Source organism: Podarcis filfolensis (genome assembly GCF_964270895.1).
Source record: "Podarcis filfolensis genome assembly, chromosome: 8".
NCBI lineage: Eukaryota > Metazoa > Chordata > Lepidosauria > Squamata > Lacertidae > Podarcis > Podarcis filfolensis.
The window spans coordinates 67,099,285-67,120,783 of record NC_139611.1 but is presented as its reverse complement, the minus strand read 5'-3'; the positions used below and the strand labels follow the sequence as shown (position 1 = coordinate 67,120,783).

The following is a 21,499-nucleotide window of genomic DNA, read 5'->3' as shown; positions in this document are numbered from 1 at the left end:
GCAGTTTCGTTTAACTGAGTTTGGGACACTGGAAATAATTACAGAAGTTGAAGCAAAGGCTACAAAAGCTCTCTCTGCATCATCAATAAATACCAGTTCAGCCCTTAACTTGTCTACCTCTTCTGTGCCCAACACCATAACTGCTTGTGGTACTGAAGGTGAGCCTTAGACTAGTAGACTATATAATGGAACAAGAGCATGAAGCAGACATAAAAAATTTAAAATGCTTCAGTTACGTGTAGCAAGAATGGGTCTTTGTAGTAGCTTGCAATCTGGCGAAACATTTGAACTGCTTGTAATTTTTATTCATTTAGCATTATTTACAGTCACAGTTTATATTTGTCCTTAGGAACAGAAACAGTAAAACAAGAGCGCTACTTTGAACTTTGAAACATTGTGGTTTCAACCATCAGGATTCCTGTTCTACCACACGGGGGGGGGGGGGGAACTGGAGTGCACAATTTTCCAAATTATGTCTTTTGTCCAATATTTTGCACCCAGAGCAAGCTTGTGGGCAAGACATTGTTTCTGGAACAGGTTTGCTGGGATAGAATATTTTATGTAATTATGGAATGCATTAACATCAACTCATGTTAGCAATCTTGAATTTTCACTGGAAAGGGGGAGAACATTAGCTAGCAACTTTCTGTTGCTTCTGGTGGTCAGATGCAGTTTCTTATTACTAATTCTTGTTACTTTTACATTTGAAGACATTGCTAGGACTATTTAATGCTATTAAATTCACACAAGAGGAATAAATGCACTGTTTGAAAACTATTTAAGCTTATCTAAATTTGCCAGGAGTGGCCACTGCAGTGGGGCAGATTCACCTTCCTGACACTGATATTGCTGCTACGTGACACTGATGTCAGGAAGGTGACATTGCTGGACTTCTCTGGCCATTCCTGATACTTAGATTGGCACCATCTAAGTTAACCTGGTTGTATTGTCTCTATGGAGATTATTGAATATACTGCCAAGTTTCGTGATTTTAAACAAGGATTTATGAACAAAAATGAACTCATTCTGTATGATTACTAACTGTGTAATGCTACACATTTCCTCCTAAGCAAGCTTTGTACTAGTTGGGTACAATTTTCTGTTTTGTCCACATGTTATTGCTGAAGATTTTTGATCCAGAACAGAAGAATGAATCCAACTAAAGTACACATGAAAATATGCTTAGATATAGGCATAATTTCTTTATAAAGTCATAGTTGTTTGCATATGTTTACTATGTCTACACAAGTTTATTAAAATTTCAAAACAGATACACCTTTATCAAACTGGAAAACTCTGACATCCATGTAGACAGTTACTGTATTTTTCCATCTACAAGATGCGCCCATGTATAAGACTCTTTTTTGGGACTCCAAATTGAGGAAATGGGGGAAATTGCCCCCATGTATAAGACAACCCTGATTTTTAAGCTTAATTTTTCAAGAAAATAACCTAGTCTTATACACGGAAAAATACCGTAATTTATATTGTATTCATCATATAGTTAGACCAATCTCATTCTTTTTTGTTTAAGTAAGTAGATTATTACAAGACCAACATCATTATCAATTGATAAAATAAAAAATATAAAATTGTCCCCAAAGCCAAAACCAGTAACAACAGGGTGCATATAAACAATCTATATATTAAAATGTCATTTCAATACACATAGTTAATGACATTTTTAGCTGTTAATTTTTGTTTCTGTTTAGTTACAGCAAATTTGGCTTAATTGTAACCTATTTCTTTCAGACAGAAAATACATTATTTTAATTACATCACCATATATTTAAATCACTTTCTTTTATTGAATGTGGCCTTAAGGTATATGCTTAATGAGGTGCCTATAACTCATACTTTTTTGCCACAATACATTTTATTAGCCTATGGTGTTAAGACTCTTCTTGCTGTTTTTGCTGCAGCTAACATAGCTTCCCCCTCTGGAATTTGTCAATATAGATGAAGTTTTGAATTTGTCATTTCATGGGGTAGGTGCCTAGAGGCTTTATACATTTGACAAAATTCAAAACACTATTCTTCTCATCTCTAAAGTTCACCCACAGTTAAAATACCCACAGAGTCTTCATTTGTTTGTTGCTTTGGCTTAAATGACTTCACAGACGCTTTAAATACCTGGTCCATGGTGTTCAGTTTCCTTTCAGGAATGTAAAAAGCATTGAAAGAGCTCCATGAAAGGTGTTAGAAGTCCCAAATAATTTTATTTTGAATTAATCAGTGCCTATCATCCTTTTTTTGCAGTGTCCAAGGACAATATTCCCAGATCTGAACTCCAAACCTGTGAAAATAACAGACACCCTGGGAAAATGGACTGTTTTGAGAATTCCCGTCAGGAACCTAGAAACAGGTAATGTCTTTGGTCTCCTCTTTTGTTTCATGGGACACAAGTGGAATCTGGATTAATCTATATTTATCTCTGTATTAAAAGAGCAAGTATCAATTTCAGTATTTTTAAAAAGATGTTGGAAAACAGGATGGCTGGCTTCTGATGCAGTAACTAAATAGTAAGGCTGCAATCCTACACAATGAGCTGGGAGTCAATGCCATTGAACTGAGTGAGGTTTACTTCTGAGTGTAGGATTGCAGGGTAAATCACTTTATGAAAGAATGAGATAGCATTCAAGGTGGAGACTGGCCCCATGTATTGATGAGGCACTGACCAAGGCAGATTAAGGGAGGTAGTGGTTTTCTCTTTATCAGTTAACATTATTCAAAAGAGAGAGAAATGCAGTTGTTGTTTCTCTAAACAATATTCTTTGATTAAATTTAAAATGTCTAATTATCTTTCAAAACATTTATTTCAGCATGTCTGAAAGTTAATTCTCAATACTTTATTCAGAAAGGTGGAAAAAACGTATTGAACCTCTGATCATTTAACTGCCCTCTGCATCCCCATCTAATTTCAAAACACTGTAACTATATATAAAGAATACTCCAGTTTGTCTGAAATTCATTTTATTCACATATTTGTGATTGCTTTAAATAGATGAGTTATAATACTCAAAAATTTCATTAATTTGAGTAACTTCTAACTTCAGATAAATTATGTTTTGCCACCTCAGTTGTTTCCCACCATAACTTTCATACACCAGTTTTGCATTTTTAGTAATGCTAAACATTGAAGTAGCCCATAAAAATTGTTAGGATGGTAGCAAACCTGTTACTCAAATGGGGAAGTTATATTCCTATTTACCTCACAAGACTTCCTCTGCCACAGCAGAAAAATGAATACATATCCAGTTTCCTTATAAAAGACAAAATGAAATGAAAACTCATCAAGCAAGCTGTGATAGGAAGACCGTTGGTGGTATGTCTGAAGCATAAGAAGGCCACATTGCAGTAAAAAGGTGTACAAGATCCTTTCTTAAAGGAAATTAGCTCTGACGCTTTCATTGGCTCATATTGAATGAAAATGTAAGCATTGTTTCAACTTTGCAATGCTTGTTTTCCTTGATGTGAAATATTCAGTGCTAATATGAATGAATTTCAACATCAAGAAAACCTGCATGGTTGTGCAGTTGACCTGTGCTTCAAGAGAGGTCACTATTGTACATGATTTTGGTTTCCTGAAATTTGATTAATTGCTAATTAAGATGCCAGTTAGTACTAGCTATTAAAGCTTAAGTCCTGAACATACTTCCTAGGGAGTAAGCCTCATTGGTCATAGTGAGACATGTCTTGAGTAAACATGCACACGATTGTGCTGTAAGTCATACTGCTGCAGGGGCACTTGTAATCTATCTGTGCAGAACCATCTCAGGAAGTTAAATAAATATTTGCCTCATGCTATTCAACTATTTAATTTCTTTTCATTACTGTTTTTTTAATTTATTCATTTAAACATTTATATCTTTCCTTTCCTTTTGTTTGGACCCACAAGGTACCTTAATAATAATAATATACAGGCAAATAATGAAAATATAGTTAAAGAGCAATATTACAGAATTAGCATCAGTAAAAGGAATATAACAGAGCCCATTCATTATCCCTTGTCCCAAGTGCCCTTTATAACAACAGTCTTTTAGTCTAGTATGTAGACTTTAGTATGTAGTATGCAGAATTCTGCAAAATAGGCATTGCTGCTGAAAAAGCCATGTCTTGCGTAGCTAACCACTGAACATCAGATGGAGCGGGGAACCTAGACCCAGGACCTCAGAAGATTATCTAAGCAAGCAGGTTGGTTTTCATTGAAGAAGCTGGTCTTTGAAGTATCCTTGCCCCAGACCATTTATTGCCTTTTAAAGCTGCCAGTCCAGATGCTTCACCACTGTTAACGGGAAGGGTAACTTTCTGTAACTTCACATGGATACTTTGCACTTATTTTAGGTTTTGTCTCCTAGTAGAGTCTCTAAGGACACCCCAGCTGACTTTGGGAAACAGACAAGTAGCAGCCAGATTTATGAAACAGACAGACCTTCCAAGCGCCTACGAAAAAAGAGGAAGTTGCTTTTGGATTCTGAAGATGAAGAAGAAAATGCAGATGATGATGAGGTATTACAGGTTTAGTTGGAATCATAACCAAGAGGCTACACTTGAGTCGGGCAGTGATATATGTAAATCTTGAAAACTTTTTTGAATTAGAAGCTAATGTTAACATTTTACATTCAGAAAATATCACTCTGGAAAGTTTATTTTTACTTTGTGTGTATGTATCGTGGTGGGGATACACTATATGGCAGGTTATGCTTTCTTGTTCATTTTTTGCTTTTCTACCTTTTTACCAAGGTACCCAAGGTGAGTTACAATTTAAAATACTAAACCTTTTTATTTTTATAAAAGAATGAAAATGTCAATCATATGTATGAAAATCTCAGTGTATTTTCTTATCATTTAAAAAATATGTCTATTTCTAGGAAAAGAATAAATTGAATTTGAAAAACCGCAAGAATGCTAAACCAGTAAAGCAAGGTAAGCAGAAGACTTAATGCTGAAAAGCTGCTGTATAGTGGATAATTTTGCAGCCCAGAAGGCTGGGGCTGTAGAACCCATAATATATCTAGAATAGTAGAATTAAGGGTTGCGAGTAACAGTATACCAACTTGCTCAGGTGGCCGCAAAGCATCTGGATCATTCATTCTGGCGTCATCAAACTAGAGTCCCTCTTATGAACAGCAAGCTGAATATGATAAATCCTGTTAAAATAAACACTGGAAGATAAAACTGAAATGAAACTGATAATGATTGATGGGCTCTTAAGGATCATCTTAAATTAAATTACATCCTCAAATATTGTTCATCTTTTGCATTAATTTGTTGAACGCCTTTACTAAAGTCAGAGCTGGAGACATTTACAGCACACTTAATTAAGTGGAACTTGGTAAATATGTATAAGATTGCAGCCTGTTCATATTCCTCACAATCTGTCGGCTGGCCATTTAATTTCTTTTAGATTTGCTTTATTGCTGCTAATGGTTGCTCATCTTTTCCTGTACACAATATATTTTGAAGGACTATGGGAATTTGTTGTTTTGTACTGGTCAGTAAGGGTCTGATTGACCAGTGCACCATTTACAGCTGTCTAGAAACAAGAAAACCATATTTAAATAGCATTAAAAGTCTGCCTCAGATATTTACAACACAGAAAATATTTTTAAATTTATAAGCAGACATTACAAAAGCCACACCAATTCTGAGTATTCCCCCCCCTGTTTCATTTAGAATTATTATATATGGTTAATTTTGCTGTGTTTTTGTATAAATAACTGTAAATGTGTAAATAATTAATTGTATGTGGTATGTTTGTAATTTTTTAAAAAGCAACACCAGAAACCAGATCCTTCCTGCAATTAGTTTTATTCATTTTTTTAAATAGCAGATAGTTTTGCTTATTTTAGTTCCCTAATATATATTCTAGTAAGGGGAAGTTGATAGCATTTGAATTGTTGGACTGTTCTTGAAAGCTGCTTTCCATCTATTGTAGAAGAAACGGCTTACCTTTGGATACCCAATGTGGCAAATAGAAGCACATGTGTGTGGATCTCTGCTTCAGTGCTTTGCCCTGCAGAAATAATTTCCCTCTCATTCTGTCTTTGCTCAGTTACTCCTGGAAAGAAGCATGTGTGGAACTGGCTGTCATACTTAGAAGAAGAAAAAATGGCACCTGCTCCACTGAAACTCTTCAAAGAGGTTGACAGCTCTTGGATAATTTATTTATTTTGTTCATGTGACTATTTAATGACTTTGTGCATTTGGTTAACAGAATTGGGGGGGGGGGGCTGGTGTTGTTTTGGCATGTGCTGTGGTGCGTACAGGAGAAATAGAGTTTTCACCTTGTCAAACCAGCCTAGAGTTCTTGCACACAAAAGAGTTCTCCTACAGGGAGGAACCAGACAGGGTTGACTTACTTTATTTTGTGCTCCTGCAACACAGGCTAAAGAGCTAGATTTACTGGTGGTGTTGTGTTGGCTAGGTGGCTGGCTGGCTGGGTAGTTACATCTTGTCTAAAGGGTGGTTCCTGATGCCTTTCCGATAATATCCTAAAAGTTAACAAAGCTGCCTTTTGGGTCAATATGCAAGTTTGCTTGTTAAAAGGGAAAATGTGTAATCAAGCCCCACTTCTGTTTTGGTCTTAGGAAAAATGCAGAAAAACTCCCTTGCTCCTTTCATTGCTTCCTCTTTGTAGTCAGGAATTGTTTGCCCATTTGGATAGGGAAGAGCTGTCACTACAGAGTGACCAGAGCTGTTGCAACAAGGTGCTGCTCCCCAAAACGGCTTGCTAATGAGATAGGTAGCCCCGGGCTTTCTCATTGTGAGGGAGTAGTAGACAAGAAAAGGGGAGAGCAAGTGCTGCAAGGCAAAGGCCAACTGCCATGGATGCTTTTGCTGAGATTCCTGCATTGCTAGGGGTTGGACTAGATGACCCTTAGGTCCCTTCCAACTCTATGATTCTAAGAAATCTTCAATTACTGCCTGTACTGGATGCCAGAGAAATGAACCAATATGGGCAGAGGAAGGTTTTATTTGTACTTGTTCCCCTGTTGAAATGGGAATATGTCAATCACTCACTAGAGAAAGTTTAATAGTTGTATTTTTTTTAAGTTTGCACCCAACCCGTTTTAATTTGTGCCTTAAGTATGTGAAATTGCTCAGTGCTAGGATCATATCTTAGCCAGTGACTGTGTGAAGCTAGCTTTAGCTTTGCTAATTAGCATAGTGCTTATATTAATTGGATCCTTGACTTTTAGCATGTTGTAGATTATCTGATTAAAAAATAATCATTACAAGTGAGGGTACAAGTAGCAACCAATTGGCATGTCTAAAAATATGCAAGAAGCCGACCCCTATAGAATGTGAATACAGCACGCATCCTGTCTGATACTGAATTCCCTCAATTTCCATTGAAATGAAAAAGATAGCGCCTTGTAACACTGTGGAAATGTTCAGTCATCCATTTTTTTCTAGCAGCACCTTTCAGCTTTGATCAGTTATGTCTATAAAGATCAACTTCTTGGTGGAAGTATGCATTGGTTATAAAAGGTTGTTTCAGGTTCCATCACCAGAATTCCTTTTAATTATCTACCGTATTTTTTGCTCTATAAGACTCACTTTTTCCCTCCTAAAAAGTAAGGGGAAATGTGTGTGTGTCTTATGGAGCGAAAGCAGGCTGCGCAGCTATCACAGAAGCCAGAACAGCACGTGGGATTGCTGCTTTCACTGTGCTTTCACTTGCTGTTCTGGCTTCTGAGATTCAGAATTTTTTTTTCTTGTTTTCCTCCTCCAAAAACTAGGTGCGTCTTGTGGTCTGGTGCGTCTTATAGAGCGAAAAATACGGTACCTGCTCTTAGCCTGGGTTTGAGAGCTACGACTCTTTTTATGTCAAAACTTGAAACTTTGTTCTTGGTTGATGCTTACAAAAGCCAGAAGAAGCTACTCAGTTCAGGTATCGCACTAAGTCACAATTCAGATGTCAGACCAAGTCAGTTTTGTGCTCATGATAGTTTAGAACTAAACCAATGGATTGAGTTTTCAAATGTTTAATAGTCAAATCATGGTGTGCATCAGGGTGGGGAACCTTTTTGACTGCATGGGCCAGACCCTTATCAGGATGCCTTTGGTGGGTGGGGCTGTCCATTGAATGGAAGCCACTTCTGTTTCCTTGATCAAGGTGTGCTCCTACCACCCATCATCGTAACATCAGGTATAGGGCAGGTGGGCATTACTTCCCCCAAGTGGCTTTGTGGGCCAAATGAGGAGGCCTGGCATGCCAAGTTTGGCCCACACGCCAGAGATTCCCAACCCCAGTCTATGGACAGTTTTTGCCTGCTTTTGTTTTCCGATCTGCTCAGCACTTAGCTCCTTAAGTTCATTTCTCTCTCCATAGAACAGCAGCCTCTGGAGGTGAAGTGACGGCCATTACCATGGTTTGTCAGTTCTGATATCATTCCGACTATAGCTCAAAAAATGGCTTGCAAATTAATTTCAAATCATGGTTTCCAGTTCTTTTTTGCTGACTGATCACAAGCCATGGTTTTTCATTTCAGAGTTAGCTTAACTATAGTTTCATGCCAACTGATGTCTGAATTGAGCGCAGAAGCTGCTTGTCTGATGTGGCAGAACCACAATATTAGCTTTCTAGTAGTGACAGTGCTGCCAGTTGCCAGGAGATGAAGGGGTGGGAAGGTCAAGGTCGTGTGGGTGTACCAGCAGACCTAATCCAGTGTTCTCACTGTTGTACCCACTATGCATTGACTTCCCCATTGCCTCACCCCACTCCATTGTGGTAAGTGACAGTGATGTTACTGCCAAAAGTTAGCATTGCTGCTCTGTCCCACTGGGCAAGCCATTTCTGATGAATCACAGTCTTCAAATCAATATATTTGTGAATATAATTTTGATATAGATGCCATTCACCTTCCATCTCTCACTGTAAAACGAGTGCATAGTTAGCAATCTCTGAAGTTACCTCCATTAGAGAAAACAGATTACACTAAATAACTAGAGTTCATTTCCTTCTTATTTTCCCCATAGAGTATTAACACTGCAACAAGAAAGTCTTCGTTGAAGTGTAAAATAATGTTTTCCCTCCATTATTTCCACTGCAGTCTCAGTCCTTTCCACAAAACAAAAATGGATTTAAAGTTGGAATGAAGCTAGAGGGCCTAGATCCTGAACACCCATCCTTATTTTGTGTGCTTTCTGTTGCCGAGGTATTTGCCTTTCTTTGTGTTGCAATCAACAGTATTAACTTATTTTCTGAATAATAAGGGGGAGGGTAAAATAGACAGACAGAGGGAAGGTCTCTAAGGCATGCCCTGGATCAGTGAGTTAAAACAATGTCTAAAGATAATGCTTCACATTCTATTTAGTTCAAAATATCTTCTGCTTTGATTTTGTTATTTTAAATTAAACAACTTTAATGGTTTTAAAGTCAGAACCAGATCCTGCCAGTCTCAAAGGGTATTTTCAGGTAAACAAGACAATCTTGTGTGTGTGTGTGTGTGTGTGTGTGTGTGTGTTTTCTTGGGTGTTTACTTGAATTACTGTATTTTTCCGTCTATAAGATGCCCCCATGTATAAGATGCCCCCTATTTTTGTGGCCTGTTGTCTTTGTCCATGGAGTTTTCTTGGCAGGGATACTGGAGTGGCTTAAGTCAAATCCCTTATGAATACACAGTGGAAGTGAGGAACAGGTTTAAGGATTTAGATTTGGTGGACAGAGTGCCTGAAGAACTATGGATGGAGGCTTGTAACATTATACAAGAGGCAGCAGCTAAAACCATCTCAATGAAAAGGAAATGCAAGAAAGCAAAGTGGCTGTCCAATGAGGCCTTACAAATAGCGTGGGAGAGAAGGCAAGCAAAATGCGAGGGAGATAGTGAAAGATACAGGAAATTGAATGCAGATTTCCAAAAAATAGCAAGGAGAGACAAGAAGGCCTTCTTAAACGAGCGATGCAAAGAAATAGAGGAAAACAATAGAATGGGAAGAACCAGAGATCTTTTCAAGAAAATTGGAGATATGAAAGGAACATTTCGTACAAAGATTTCCATAATAAAAGACAAAAGTGGAAAGGACCTAACAGAAGCAGAAGACATCAAGAAGAGGTGGCAAGAATACACAGAGGAACTATACCAGAAAGAAATGGATGTCTCGTATACGCCAGGTAGTGTGGTTGCTGACCTTGAGCCAGACATCCTGGAGAGTGAAGTCAAATGGGCCTTAGAAAGCATTGCTAATAACAAAGCCAGTGGAAGTGATGATATACCAGCTGAACTATTTAAAATTTTAAAAGATGATGCTGTTAAGGTGCTACACTCAATATGCCAGCAAATTTGGAAAACTCAGCAGTGGCCGGAGGATTGGAGAAGATCAGTCTACATCCCAATCCCAAAGAAGGGAAGTGCCAAAGAAAACTCCAACTACCGCACAATTGCACTAATTTCACACGCTAGCAAGGTTATGCTTAAAATTCTACAAGGCAGGCTTAAGCAGTATGTGGACCGAGAACTCCCAGAAGTGCTAGCTGGATTTAGAAGAGGCAGAGGAACCAGAGACCAAATTGCAAACATTCGCTGGATTATGGAGAAAGCTAGAGAGTTCCAGAAAGACATCTACTTCTGCTTCATTGACTATGCAAAAGCCTTTGACTGTGTCGACCACAGCAAACTATGGCAAGTTCTTAAAGAAATGGAAGTGCCTGATCACCTCATCTGTCTCCTGAGAAATCTGTATGTGGGACAAGAAGCTACAGTTAGAACTGGATATGGAACAACTGATTGGTTCAAAATTGGGAAAGGAGTATGGCAAGGCTGTATATTGTCCCCCTGCTTATTTAACTTATATGCAGAATTCATCATGCGAAAGGCTGGGCTGGACGAATCCCAAGCCGGAATTAAGATTGTCGGAAGAAATATCAACAACCTCAGATATGCAGATGACACAACCTTGATGGCAGAAAGTGAGGAGGAATTAAAGAACCTTTTAATGAGGGTGAAAGAGGAGAGCGCAAAATATGGTCTGAAGCTCAACATCAAAAAAACGAAGATCATGGCCACTGGTCCCATCACCTCCTGGCAAATAGAAGGGGAAGAAATGGAGGCAGTGAGAGATTTTACTTTCTTGGGCTCCATGATCACTGCAGATGGTGACAGCAGTCACGAAATTAAAAGACGCCTGCTCCTTGGGAGAAAGGCAATGGCAAACCTAGACAGCAGCTTAAAAAGCAGAGACATCACCTTACCAACAAAGGTCCGTATAGTTAAAGCCATGGTTTTCCCAGTAGTGATGTATGGAAGTGAGAGCTGGACCATAAAGAAGGCTGATCGCCGAAGAATTGATGCTTTTGAATTATGGTGCTGGAGGAGACTCTTGAGAGTCCCATGGACTGCAAGAAGATCAAACATATCCATTCTTAAGGAAATCAGCCCTGAGTGCTCACTGGAAGGACAGATCGTGAAGCTGAGGCTCCAATACTTTGGCCACCTCATGAGAAGAGAAGACTCCCTGGAAAAGACCCTGATGTTGGGAAAGATGGAGGGCACAAGGAGAAGGGGACGACAGAGGACGAGATGGTTGGACAGTGTTCTCGAAGCTACAAACATGAGTCTGACCAAACTGCGGGAGGCAGTGGAAGACAGAAGTGCCTGGCGTGCTCTGGTCCATGGGGTCACGAAGAGTCGGACACGACTAAACGACTAAACAACAACAGTTTTGTGGCAACAACCAATCGCTAGTCCACCCTTGGCACTATCCGTGTATAAAACGCCCCCATAATTTTTGACATTCTTTTTTTGGGGGGGGGACCTAGTCTTATACACAGAAAAATACGGTAATTTTGAGGCCTGAATAAATGCCTACACATGTGTAAAATGGATCTCCTGGTGGGAGTGAGTGAGTGAGTGAGTGAGTGAGAGACTCAACAGCAGTGTGACTTGACACTGCAGTTTAGAGACTTGAGTTCCACTGCGACAACAACCATAAAACAGACTTTGTGGAGCAGTCCCTACAACTATAGATAGTAAATTTTGAAAGAGAGCATTTCTAGCTTTTGTCAAAGATTATAAGGAGATGGAATCAATCCAGAGTTAAGTTTAAAAAACAACAACCAAACAAACAAAAAACATTTGTTCATTTGACTCGTTAAAGGGATAACTTTGAGTTGCTTCATGCTTACAGGTGCAAGGGTACAGAGTGAGATTGCATTTCGATGGTTATTCTGAGTGTTATGACATCTGGGTTAATGCGGATTCTCCAGAAATCCACCCTGTTGGATGGTGTGAAAAAACAGGTCACAAGCTGCTTCCTCCTAAAGGTACATGAACTTATCTTTTTGTTCAAATAAGTGCATTTGGATGCAATGCTAAGCCACGTTTTAGCACCTTGGAAACACACATGGATAAGCTTCAAGCTTTTATGCTCCCATCTCATTTGGGGGGCGGGTGTTTGAACATAAAGTTAAAGGCATCCAGTTCCTGATTTGAGTTTGTTGTAACATCCACACTTGGAACTCTACTTAGTTTAAACATAGGTTTGCTGAATCAAAGCTAGGTTGTTTAATTTACTATATTGTGCCATTTCATATAAATTGTAGTTAGTTCAAACATGGATGTGGATGCTTCCAGTCTCCTTGCCAGAGGAGGGGGAAGTGAGGAGGGAGCTTGCAAACTCATGGCTCGCTTGTGCTCATTCTGATAGCACTAAAGTTAACATTGTTAAAAATGGGAAGAAGTAATTGAAATCTAAACCAATAAGTAGCCACTTCACAAAGTAGAAATGGGTACATATTAACTATAACATTTGCACCTACCTTTGCTTGCTTGCCTTTACTTGTTTGAGTAAAAGATATTAATATTTGTAAATAGCTTGTCAGGAAGGCAGTGCGTAAGTGCAATAAATAATAAAATGAATAAATAATAATATATGAGATGTTGAGACACCGTTTGCCCACCCTGCGTACAGCATGGAAATAAGCTGCTGAAGCAGTGTACTGTTTGCAGTGGATCATGTGTGGTAAACCTTAGAAGACAGAAATCTTACAGGACAGAAGAGAGTGCATTCACTTTTGCTGTAGTTTATGAAGCAGTTTTATTATCAGAGAAAAGACAAACTTTTTTTTGATGGAGCCAAGCAATGGAAAACGTAAAATAATGATAACTTCTTTCAGTAATTTGCAATATAGCAAATGCATTCACTACTTTTCCTCCTATTAATGTGTTTCCTAGAGACTTCTGAAGTTTCAGATTAATGATTAACAACTGCAATAATGTATTTAAAAGACAGAAGAAAGTGAGAGATATATTAACTGAAGCCTGTAACTCCTGCCTATTTCACAGGGGCAGCTATTATGCAAAGTTCACATTCTTCCCACATCATTTCTATTTCTGAAAAACCAATCTGAATGTAGCAGCAGCCACTGTATAAAACAATACTTTTATCTCCCTCCCTCCCTCCCTCTCTCTCTCTAGGTTACAAGGAAGGGGAATTTAATTGGACATCATATTTGAAGAACTGCAAAGCTCAAGCTGCCCCCAAAGCTCTTTTCAGAGCCCTGAGCACGGTAAGAGGCAGTACTGATGTTTTAGTCTTTTAAATTCCAGCCATTTCTAAAGCTTCAGCCAGGATATTATTGTGCCTTTTTCAAATGCTTGGAACAGAGGCTGAATCACTAAGAAACAGGGGAATATCAGATGTCAAATGAGAAACCAATTTAATTTTTCACTTACATTTAGTAAACAGAGTTTATTGTCTGGCTTTTTATATATGTGCACATGGCAGACAACTATCCAAGCAAAGAAATAATTCTATAATCTGACTACCTACTAGGTGAATTGGCACAGACCAGATTGTATTTTGTCATATTTCTCTGGCATTGGCTACATTTTACCAGAATACCAGAACTTGCTCAGTCCTTGACGGGAAAATATTTGTTATACGTGTACTTACATCAAACACATTTCTGCTCATTTGAATAAATGCATTCATCTTCCCCATCTCCAGCATTTTTAAAATAGCTTTAGTTTGCTTCCCGTTCCACTCTGTCAAGTATCCTTGCTTGTACATTTGCATAGCACCTTGTCCAATCTGTAGCCTGGCAATGGTTGTCAAATTGTGTTGATTTCAATGAATGAGAAGGCCCTTTGTAACTCTTCCATGCAGAGTAGCCTTGTGGAGAAAGTAAGATCTGTTCCAGCTTTTCTTTGAATACAAGAGTCACTTCCCAGCAGCATTTTACATAGTCATATAATTGTAGGGTTGGAAGGGATCCAAAGGGTCATCTAGTCCAACCCCTGCAATGCAGGAATCACAGCCAAAGAATCCCTGACAGATGGCCATTCAAGCTCTGTTCAAAAACCTCCACTGGAGAGTCCACAACCTTCCGAATTTGTCTGTTCCACTGTCAAAGAGCAAGCAACCCATTTTTCAGCCAAGAATTGTGCCAGGAAGCAGTAACTGTATTTGTGGATAAACTAGCCCAGACATTATTTCTTTCACATGATTGTGTCTGCAGGGCCACTCTATATGGAAACGTTTCATATATTTGAACAAGGTCAGGGTCTTTAGGTTTCAGTCTGAGTGATCCTCCTCTATTTATGGGGAACATCTGCTGTATTTCAGAGGATTTGTCCAGTAATGTGCCAGAACTTGCTGTTACCATAGTAGAATTGTCATAGGATTCAGCCTCTAGCACTGAATTTTGATCCAAGTGGAAAATAGCATTTGCATTCTGCTGTCTTGATGTCATAGCGGATTATAGTTTAGAGGAGGGAGAAGAGGTTTGGATCTAAAGGTTCTCCTCCTCTGGATGAATGAATCCTTCTATCGGAGAAAGGGAAAATTCAGAATGCAATACCACACATGTATTGCCAAGTTCGGTATTTAATATGCCCAGTTACAACAAACTCACGAACCATGCCTGGGAAGGATTTCTACCTGAAACCTCTTTAAATGGATAAATTTATTCAGCTGCTAGATTAACCTGCTAGTTTGGTTTCCCATATTCAACAAATTCTGGTCTTTAATGTCCACTGGAAGGTGTGATTTTTTAAAAAATGCTTTATTAGCATTCATTATACTAATGAAGCTGTAATTTCAATAATTTAGCGAACTGCAATGTTTTCTCAATTTCCTCCTGTTCCTTAGCCAGTCACACCTTCTGGTTTTCGAGTGGGAATGAAGTTGGAGGCCGTAGACAAAAAGAATCCTTCTTTAATGTGTGTAGCAACCATTGCAGACATGTTGGATAATCGGCTGCTAATTCATTTTGACAACTGGGATGAAAGTTATGACTACTGGTAAGTAAAGAAATATCTCCTCTGTTCATACAACTATGGTATTGCTTGACATTGCCTAGATAGAGAATGAATTTGAGTTCGGATGAGGGGGGCGCTAGTTCTGCATTTTGAGTCAGGCTCCAGTTCTGAATTTAGATTCATCAGGTCTTACTCCTGAATTTCTTAAGCTGTCTTAAACACACTTAAATTTCATTTAGATGTGTGCACCTTTCCTCCAAGTAAATATGTTTGGGCCCAGTTGTTTGCTTGTGACATTGTCAAAACTTGTAGAACTGTGTACAGCTCACATCTTTTGGAAAATCTAGGGGGGAAATACTCTTTTACTTGCAAACTTATGCATGCTTACCATTTGTCATTATGATTTAATTAGTTATTTTAGAGGTATGTGTATGTATATATAACTATAGATAGGTATATTGTTGCAGTTTTGAGCCACCCTGGGAGTCCTGTAAAGGACCAAAACCCAGAATATAACTGAATAACTGAATAAAATAAATGTAGTCAACATTTAAGTTTTTCTAGCTAGGTCTTAGCTAGTAGAAAAGGATTATACAACCTGCCTTAGGATCTACATACGTCTGGAACTTTCTCTCTTTGTTTTGTAACACAGTTTTTATTCATTTTCATCTTTAAACTGTTTATCATGGTTGCATTGAGAAATATCTTTGTTAACATTAGAGCATATGACATGCAACAATTACATAAAATTAAAAATTAAGCAATAAAGATGCCGGGAACTTCTGAAGGTGCTCTATACCCTCTAAAGGGCAGGCTGCCCTACAATATGAGAATCATTGGCTTATTCTTTCCCATGCCTGCTGATTTCTTCATGAAAATACAATCCCACGCCACAGCTGTATTTAGATCTGTTTCTCCCTGGCTTGTTTCTGACACCAGAAATACACCCAAATGGAGGAAAGAAGGTTACGGGAGACATTAGGAGGGGAGAATTGATAAGTATGTGAAAGGTTAAGCACTCTTTTCTCACATTCACCAATGCTTAAATACACATGTTCCTCATGCCCCTTCATTCACATTACTTTAGCAATTGTGGGTTGGGAATGTTCCAAGATAGGGTGGAACTACACATTAAGGTTTAGGAGATTAGGGAATAGTTGACAGGTGAAAAGGATAGATTGGTTGTTCCATGCAATGAACTGCTACCCACTGAAGGACATCCAATCTATTCTCATTTCTGAACCTTCTTTCTCATTGTATACAAATTTTAAGTCTTTTGCAACCTTGATTACTAGAAGCATGCTTGGAGAAAAAGAAAGAGCACTGAGAATCCCAGCATATCAAATTATGCTGCACATACCAGGTTCCTTAAAAAAAACAAAAAACATCCTGACTTTCTTCCAAGTGGAACTCAGGGCAGGTTCTCAGCACAAGTGTAAATGCTTTGTAGATCAATGCAAATATATACAGTGGCCGCTCACACAACAGTCACACCAAGAGAGGAGAGAAGGCAAAATGAAAAGAAAAAGAATACAGGGGAAAGCTATTTTAAAAGGCCCGGAATGAAGTCTGAGAACCAAGCCTTCACTGACCACAGACAGAGTCAGTCTGGTTAGAGGGATGACTCCTCTCAATGGAAAGCAAGCATAGGGTCTGACTGATCCCTCCAGTAGGAGGCATCTTATTTTAGAAATGTCTTTCACCTGGATCTTCAAATGGAAACCCACATTTTTCCTGCCTTCCAAGCACTAGGAGGGATTATAAACCACTTGGTACCTTCTTATGTTGAATAACAAAAAACCCTTCACAGTAAGTTCCAGTCTTTTGGTCTTCTTGAAGGCATAGTTTTATGACTTTTAAAGCAAGTGGCTTCCATGTACGATCAGGTTCAGCAAAGAAACATCAGATTAAATCTTTCATGTACTGGCTGTGACTGGAACTAGTTCTCTCTATTCGATCCAGGTGTGATGCTAGTAGCCCTTATATTCGACCTGTTGGTTACTGTCAAGAAACTGGAACTCCCCTTACAACACCAGCTGGTATGTTGAAAGTTCACAAGTCCCTGTCGCATTCTAAACATTTGCAAGATGTGATCTGCTCTATGTGATTCAGATGTCTTTGAGATCTGTTCTGGTTTCTCCTCTCCAACTAATTCTACTAGATTTGTAGAATGGGAGACACTCCCTGCCCTGCCCAAGAGGATGGTCATATCCTAATTCCATTATGATAAGGGTAACTGCATGCTGGTGCTGGGTCACAAAATAGGGTCTTTGTTGACAACATGATGTATTGATGCTGGCTTAACAGTAGGGGGGTTCCTAACAACTCCCAGGACTTTTGGCAGACTACAGTTTGTGGGAGGCCATGACTGTTTAAAGTGGTATGATACGGCTTTAGACATAAAGTGCAGATGGAGCCCTAGACAGGAGCTGGGATGGGAAAGGAGAATTGAGAGCAAAAAGGCCTTGCTTAAAAGCTCAAAGGATCTCCACAGTGGGCTGGGGGATCTTGCTGGTGTTATTACTGCTGACTGAGGTGGCTGAGAAACAGTGTGTCACACACTGCTTCAGAGAGGAACAACTGTAGATTCGGGCCATTTGTCGTGGATGCTTTAGTTTAGATTCCTGCATTGCGGGCGGTTGGACTAGATGACCCTCAGGACCCCTTCCAACTCTACTGTTCTATGATTCTATGAAGTCTGGAGGGCAGCTCATAACGTTCGCTTAAATCACCGAGTCCATTTTTGGCCAATCTCTTAAGGGTGTGGAATTTCAACTTATAAGTTTTAGAGGTAATAAAGGTGCTTTAAAAGCCACTATACATACAGAAAATGCAGTAAAATTAACTTTAAAATGGAAATGAAAACTAATGTAGTTATCGTTATGATGTGGACCCATTTAGTGAATTTTCTGAGATTGCAAGAGTTATGAATGCTGTACTAGTTTCTACGTATTATAGACTCCATACCAAAGTCTTTGAGCTGGTTTAGGCTTGCACAATTACTCCTTCCCTCACACTTTCCCTAACTACTACTTTTGTGCCAAACCATAGTTTGCTTTTGCACAAACACTGGTAAACTCTGGTTTGTGCTTATCCTCCAGACCAGAATTAAAAGCCAGGATAAAAGTTTGCAATGTTTGGAGGGCAAGAACAAGTTATCATTTGTTCATTTCAGATATGATGACAAACTATGATTTTCCATGAAAGGGATGGTATTGCAGTGCACATATGAAGGAGAGAGCAGCTCGTACACCAATTGATGAAGTAGCATAGATGTAAAACAAGCCTAGGCACATAACCTGAAGTGGAAGCTTATACTATATAAACATTTTTTAAAGTGATTTAATTTCTTATTTCAGTTCCCTTGCATAACAATGTATTGTTTGGTTAATGTACACTTCCTATCACTTACAGTTGTAGTTAAAGACTGATAATATTCCTAAACCTCTCTGCAGAATACAAGGATTTCAAAAGCTTCTCATGGGAGAAATACTTGGAGGAAACTGGTTCACAGGCAGCCCCAGCAAGAGCTTTTAAACTGGTTGGTCAACATCTTTTCTAGTTTTATATTGGTGAATCACAGCATTAAAAGCTATGGTTTTACTTTTGTACAGCTCTTAGTTATAGGTGGATGATTAGGATGATGATGGTTACTGCTGCTGCTATTTTATTTTATTATAATTATTTATGGAATATTGGGTGCAAGGCAAATTAGAAACCATGATCTAGATAAACTAAGTGGGTTACATGAAATGCTTTAAGGTAGCAGTATTTTTTTTTAAAAAGCTGGTAAATGGAACTGGCTTTTTGAATTTTAAGAACCTAAGAAGATCAGCCCATCTAGTCCAACATCCTGTTTTCACAGTGACAAATCAGATGCCTGTGGGAAGCATGTGTGCAAAAGCATTCTGCCTACTGTGATTCCCAGTAACTGGTATTCAGGGAATTCAGATATTGTATTATTTATACGATGTTAGCCACTCTAAGCCCAGCTCCGGCCAGGGAGGGTGGGGTACAAATAAAAACAATATTATTTATTTATTATAGTGGAGGTAGAACAGGGCCGTCATGGTTAGTAGCTGTTGGTAGCCCCAATCCCCCAGGAATTTGTCTGATCATCATTTGAAGTCATCCAAGTTGGTGGCCATCACTGCATTCCGTGGGAGCAAATTCCATAGTTTTAACTTCAGTAAGCCCACAACTTAATGGGGGTTAGGTTCTGGGGATAGAGCCTAAAACCAAAACTGCATACAGTGGTGCCTCAGTTTATGAACTTAATCTGTTCTGGAAGTCCTTTCTTAAACCAAAACCATTCTTAAACCAAGGTGTGCTTTCCCTAATGATGCCTCCCGCCGCCGGTGCCCTTCCACCGTTCGGATTCTGTTCTTAGACCGAGGTAAAGTTCTGAAACCAAGACACTATTTCCGGTTTTGTGGAGTTTGTAAATTAAATCATTCTTAAACCAGACTGTTATTAAACCGAGGTACCACTGTATAGGAAATAAAAATAAAAATGGGTGCAGTGGTGGGTGGGATTACCAAAGTTTCTTTCCCCAGGCATCCACCCTCTTTTTATTTATTTTTTTAATTGCCAAACACATACAGCTGAGTACACACAAGTTAAATGCACGAAAGTTGTGAGTGTACTGTATATGCTGTGTGAAGGAAGTATTTTACCTTTAGTCATATCGGTACTGAAACAAGTTAACAAAGACATATCTCAGCAGCTAAGCAAAAATTTTAACATGGATCAGTTAGACCTAGAATAATCTAGGCCTTCCAGACTAGAATTTCTACTCAGAGTTGGGTTAACTTCCAATTCTATATACAGTTACTTGGTAAGCTAAGTGAACATGTGTTGGATTGTGATTTTAATTGTAGTTACACACCCAGAGGTTGAAGGTGTTGATTACTTGGTTTGCAGTCAAAAGGAACACTCCTGGAAACATGCCTGTGCCTCCTTCACATATAACAATAAACCATAGTTTAGCATTATGGGAACAAGTCAGCTTGAGCTCCACTCTCTTTCATCTCCGCCCCCAGTATGTGCCAGAGGACATTCACTTTCTAACTTAAACTAATGTCATTACATCTAAACCACGCCAAACTACCTCGTTTCAACTTTGGTCTATTGAAAAAAGCCATTTGCCAGAAACCATAGTTCGAACTACAGTGGTACCTCAGGTTACATATGCTTCAGGTTACAGATGCTTCAGGTTACAGACTCCACTAACCCAGAAATAGTGCTTCAGGTTAAGAACTTTGCTTCAGGATGAGAACAGAAATTGTGCTCCGGCGGCGCAGCAGCAGCAGGAGGCCCCATTAGCTAGTGGTGCTTCAGGTTAAGAACAGTTTCAGGTTGGTTGGTTGGATAGATAGATAGATAGATAGATAGATAGATAGATAGATAGATAGATACATACATACATACATACATACATACATACCTCCAGAACTAAGTACTTAACCCGAGGTACCACTGTAACTACAAGTTAGTTCAGATGTAAGAAATTGTGGTTAGTTAAACCAGAAAGCAACTTCTTCCAGAGACACTCTGGCATGCACTGAGGAAGCTGCTGATGGTGCTGCCCAAGCAATCTTACTTTTTTAATGCTAGGCTGTGGTTTATCATTACGTCCAGACTGCACCTTTAAATTATATATGGCTCACCTTATTCTCAGTAATGCTTGACTGCATTTGCAATGCATTCCTTTACAGCGCCCAGCTCATGGATTCCAGCCCAACATGAAACTAGAAGCTGTAGACAAGAGAAATCCCATGTTAATTAGAGTGGCAACCATAATTGAAAAAGATGACCATCGTGTCAAGGTATGTGCATTCAAATAAGCCATGGTGCTACTCTAAGATTATGAAAAGAACATTACATTTGAGCTTTCAAGAAAGAAAGCATCTTCAGCAGTAATATGACAGCTTGATCTTAGTCCCCCCATGAATTGCAATGCTCCTGCTCACTATTGCTGGATGCTATTGTAATGCCACTTATTCTGGAATGACATTTCTGAATTGATTTTTCTTCCCCTTGAGCAATTCTCTGTATGAATCTAACATAAATTTGCCATGTTAGAGCTCTCATACCTTGAGGGTGACTTGCAATACGAACCTCAATATCAGGTTAACCTCATTTTTTTAAATGCTGAACGCCTCCACTCACCATCCTGTAATGAGTACATAAACACATCAACTTTGCATTCAACTCATTGTATAAAATGGAGGTTTGTCAGAGATTGAAAAGATTGAAAATCTCCCTCAGTTCACAGAATAGGTGAAGCAGCA

The 21,499-nt window shown here is 38.9% G+C and overlaps 1 protein-coding gene across 33 annotated transcripts in view; it reads left to right on the top strand.

The window, feature by feature from the left end:
- The window catches only part of LOC310768607 (lethal(3)malignant brain tumor-like protein 4), a 60,633-nt gene that overhangs the window by 17,991 nt on the left and 21,143 nt on the right, over positions 1–21,499 (top strand). For 18 of the 33 annotated variants that reach the window (XM_083627039.1, XM_083627040.1, XM_083627051.1 and 15 more), the window contains 12 exons: positions 5–158; positions 2,260–2,365; positions 4,359–4,509; positions 4,872–4,926; positions 6,056–6,144; positions 9,060–9,164; positions 12,133–12,268; positions 13,422–13,513; positions 15,097–15,248; positions 17,169–17,245; positions 18,662–18,747; positions 20,924–21,034. In XM_083627039.1, coding sequence (XP_083483165.1) covers positions 2,325–2,365; positions 4,359–4,509; positions 4,872–4,926; positions 6,056–6,144; positions 9,060–9,164; positions 12,133–12,268; positions 13,422–13,513; positions 15,097–15,248; positions 17,169–17,245; positions 18,662–18,747; positions 20,924–21,034 — 1,095 coding nt within the window. In that variant the 5' untranslated portion in view covers positions 5–158; positions 2,260–2,324. The remainder of the gene's footprint in view (positions 1–4; positions 159–2,259; positions 2,366–4,358; positions 4,510–4,871; positions 4,927–6,055; positions 6,145–9,059; positions 9,165–12,132; positions 12,269–13,421; positions 13,514–15,096; positions 15,249–17,168; positions 17,246–18,661; positions 18,748–20,923; positions 21,035–21,499) is intronic. The other 15 variants (XM_083627043.1, XM_083627037.1, XM_083627042.1 and 12 more) reach the window with 1 other exon arrangement.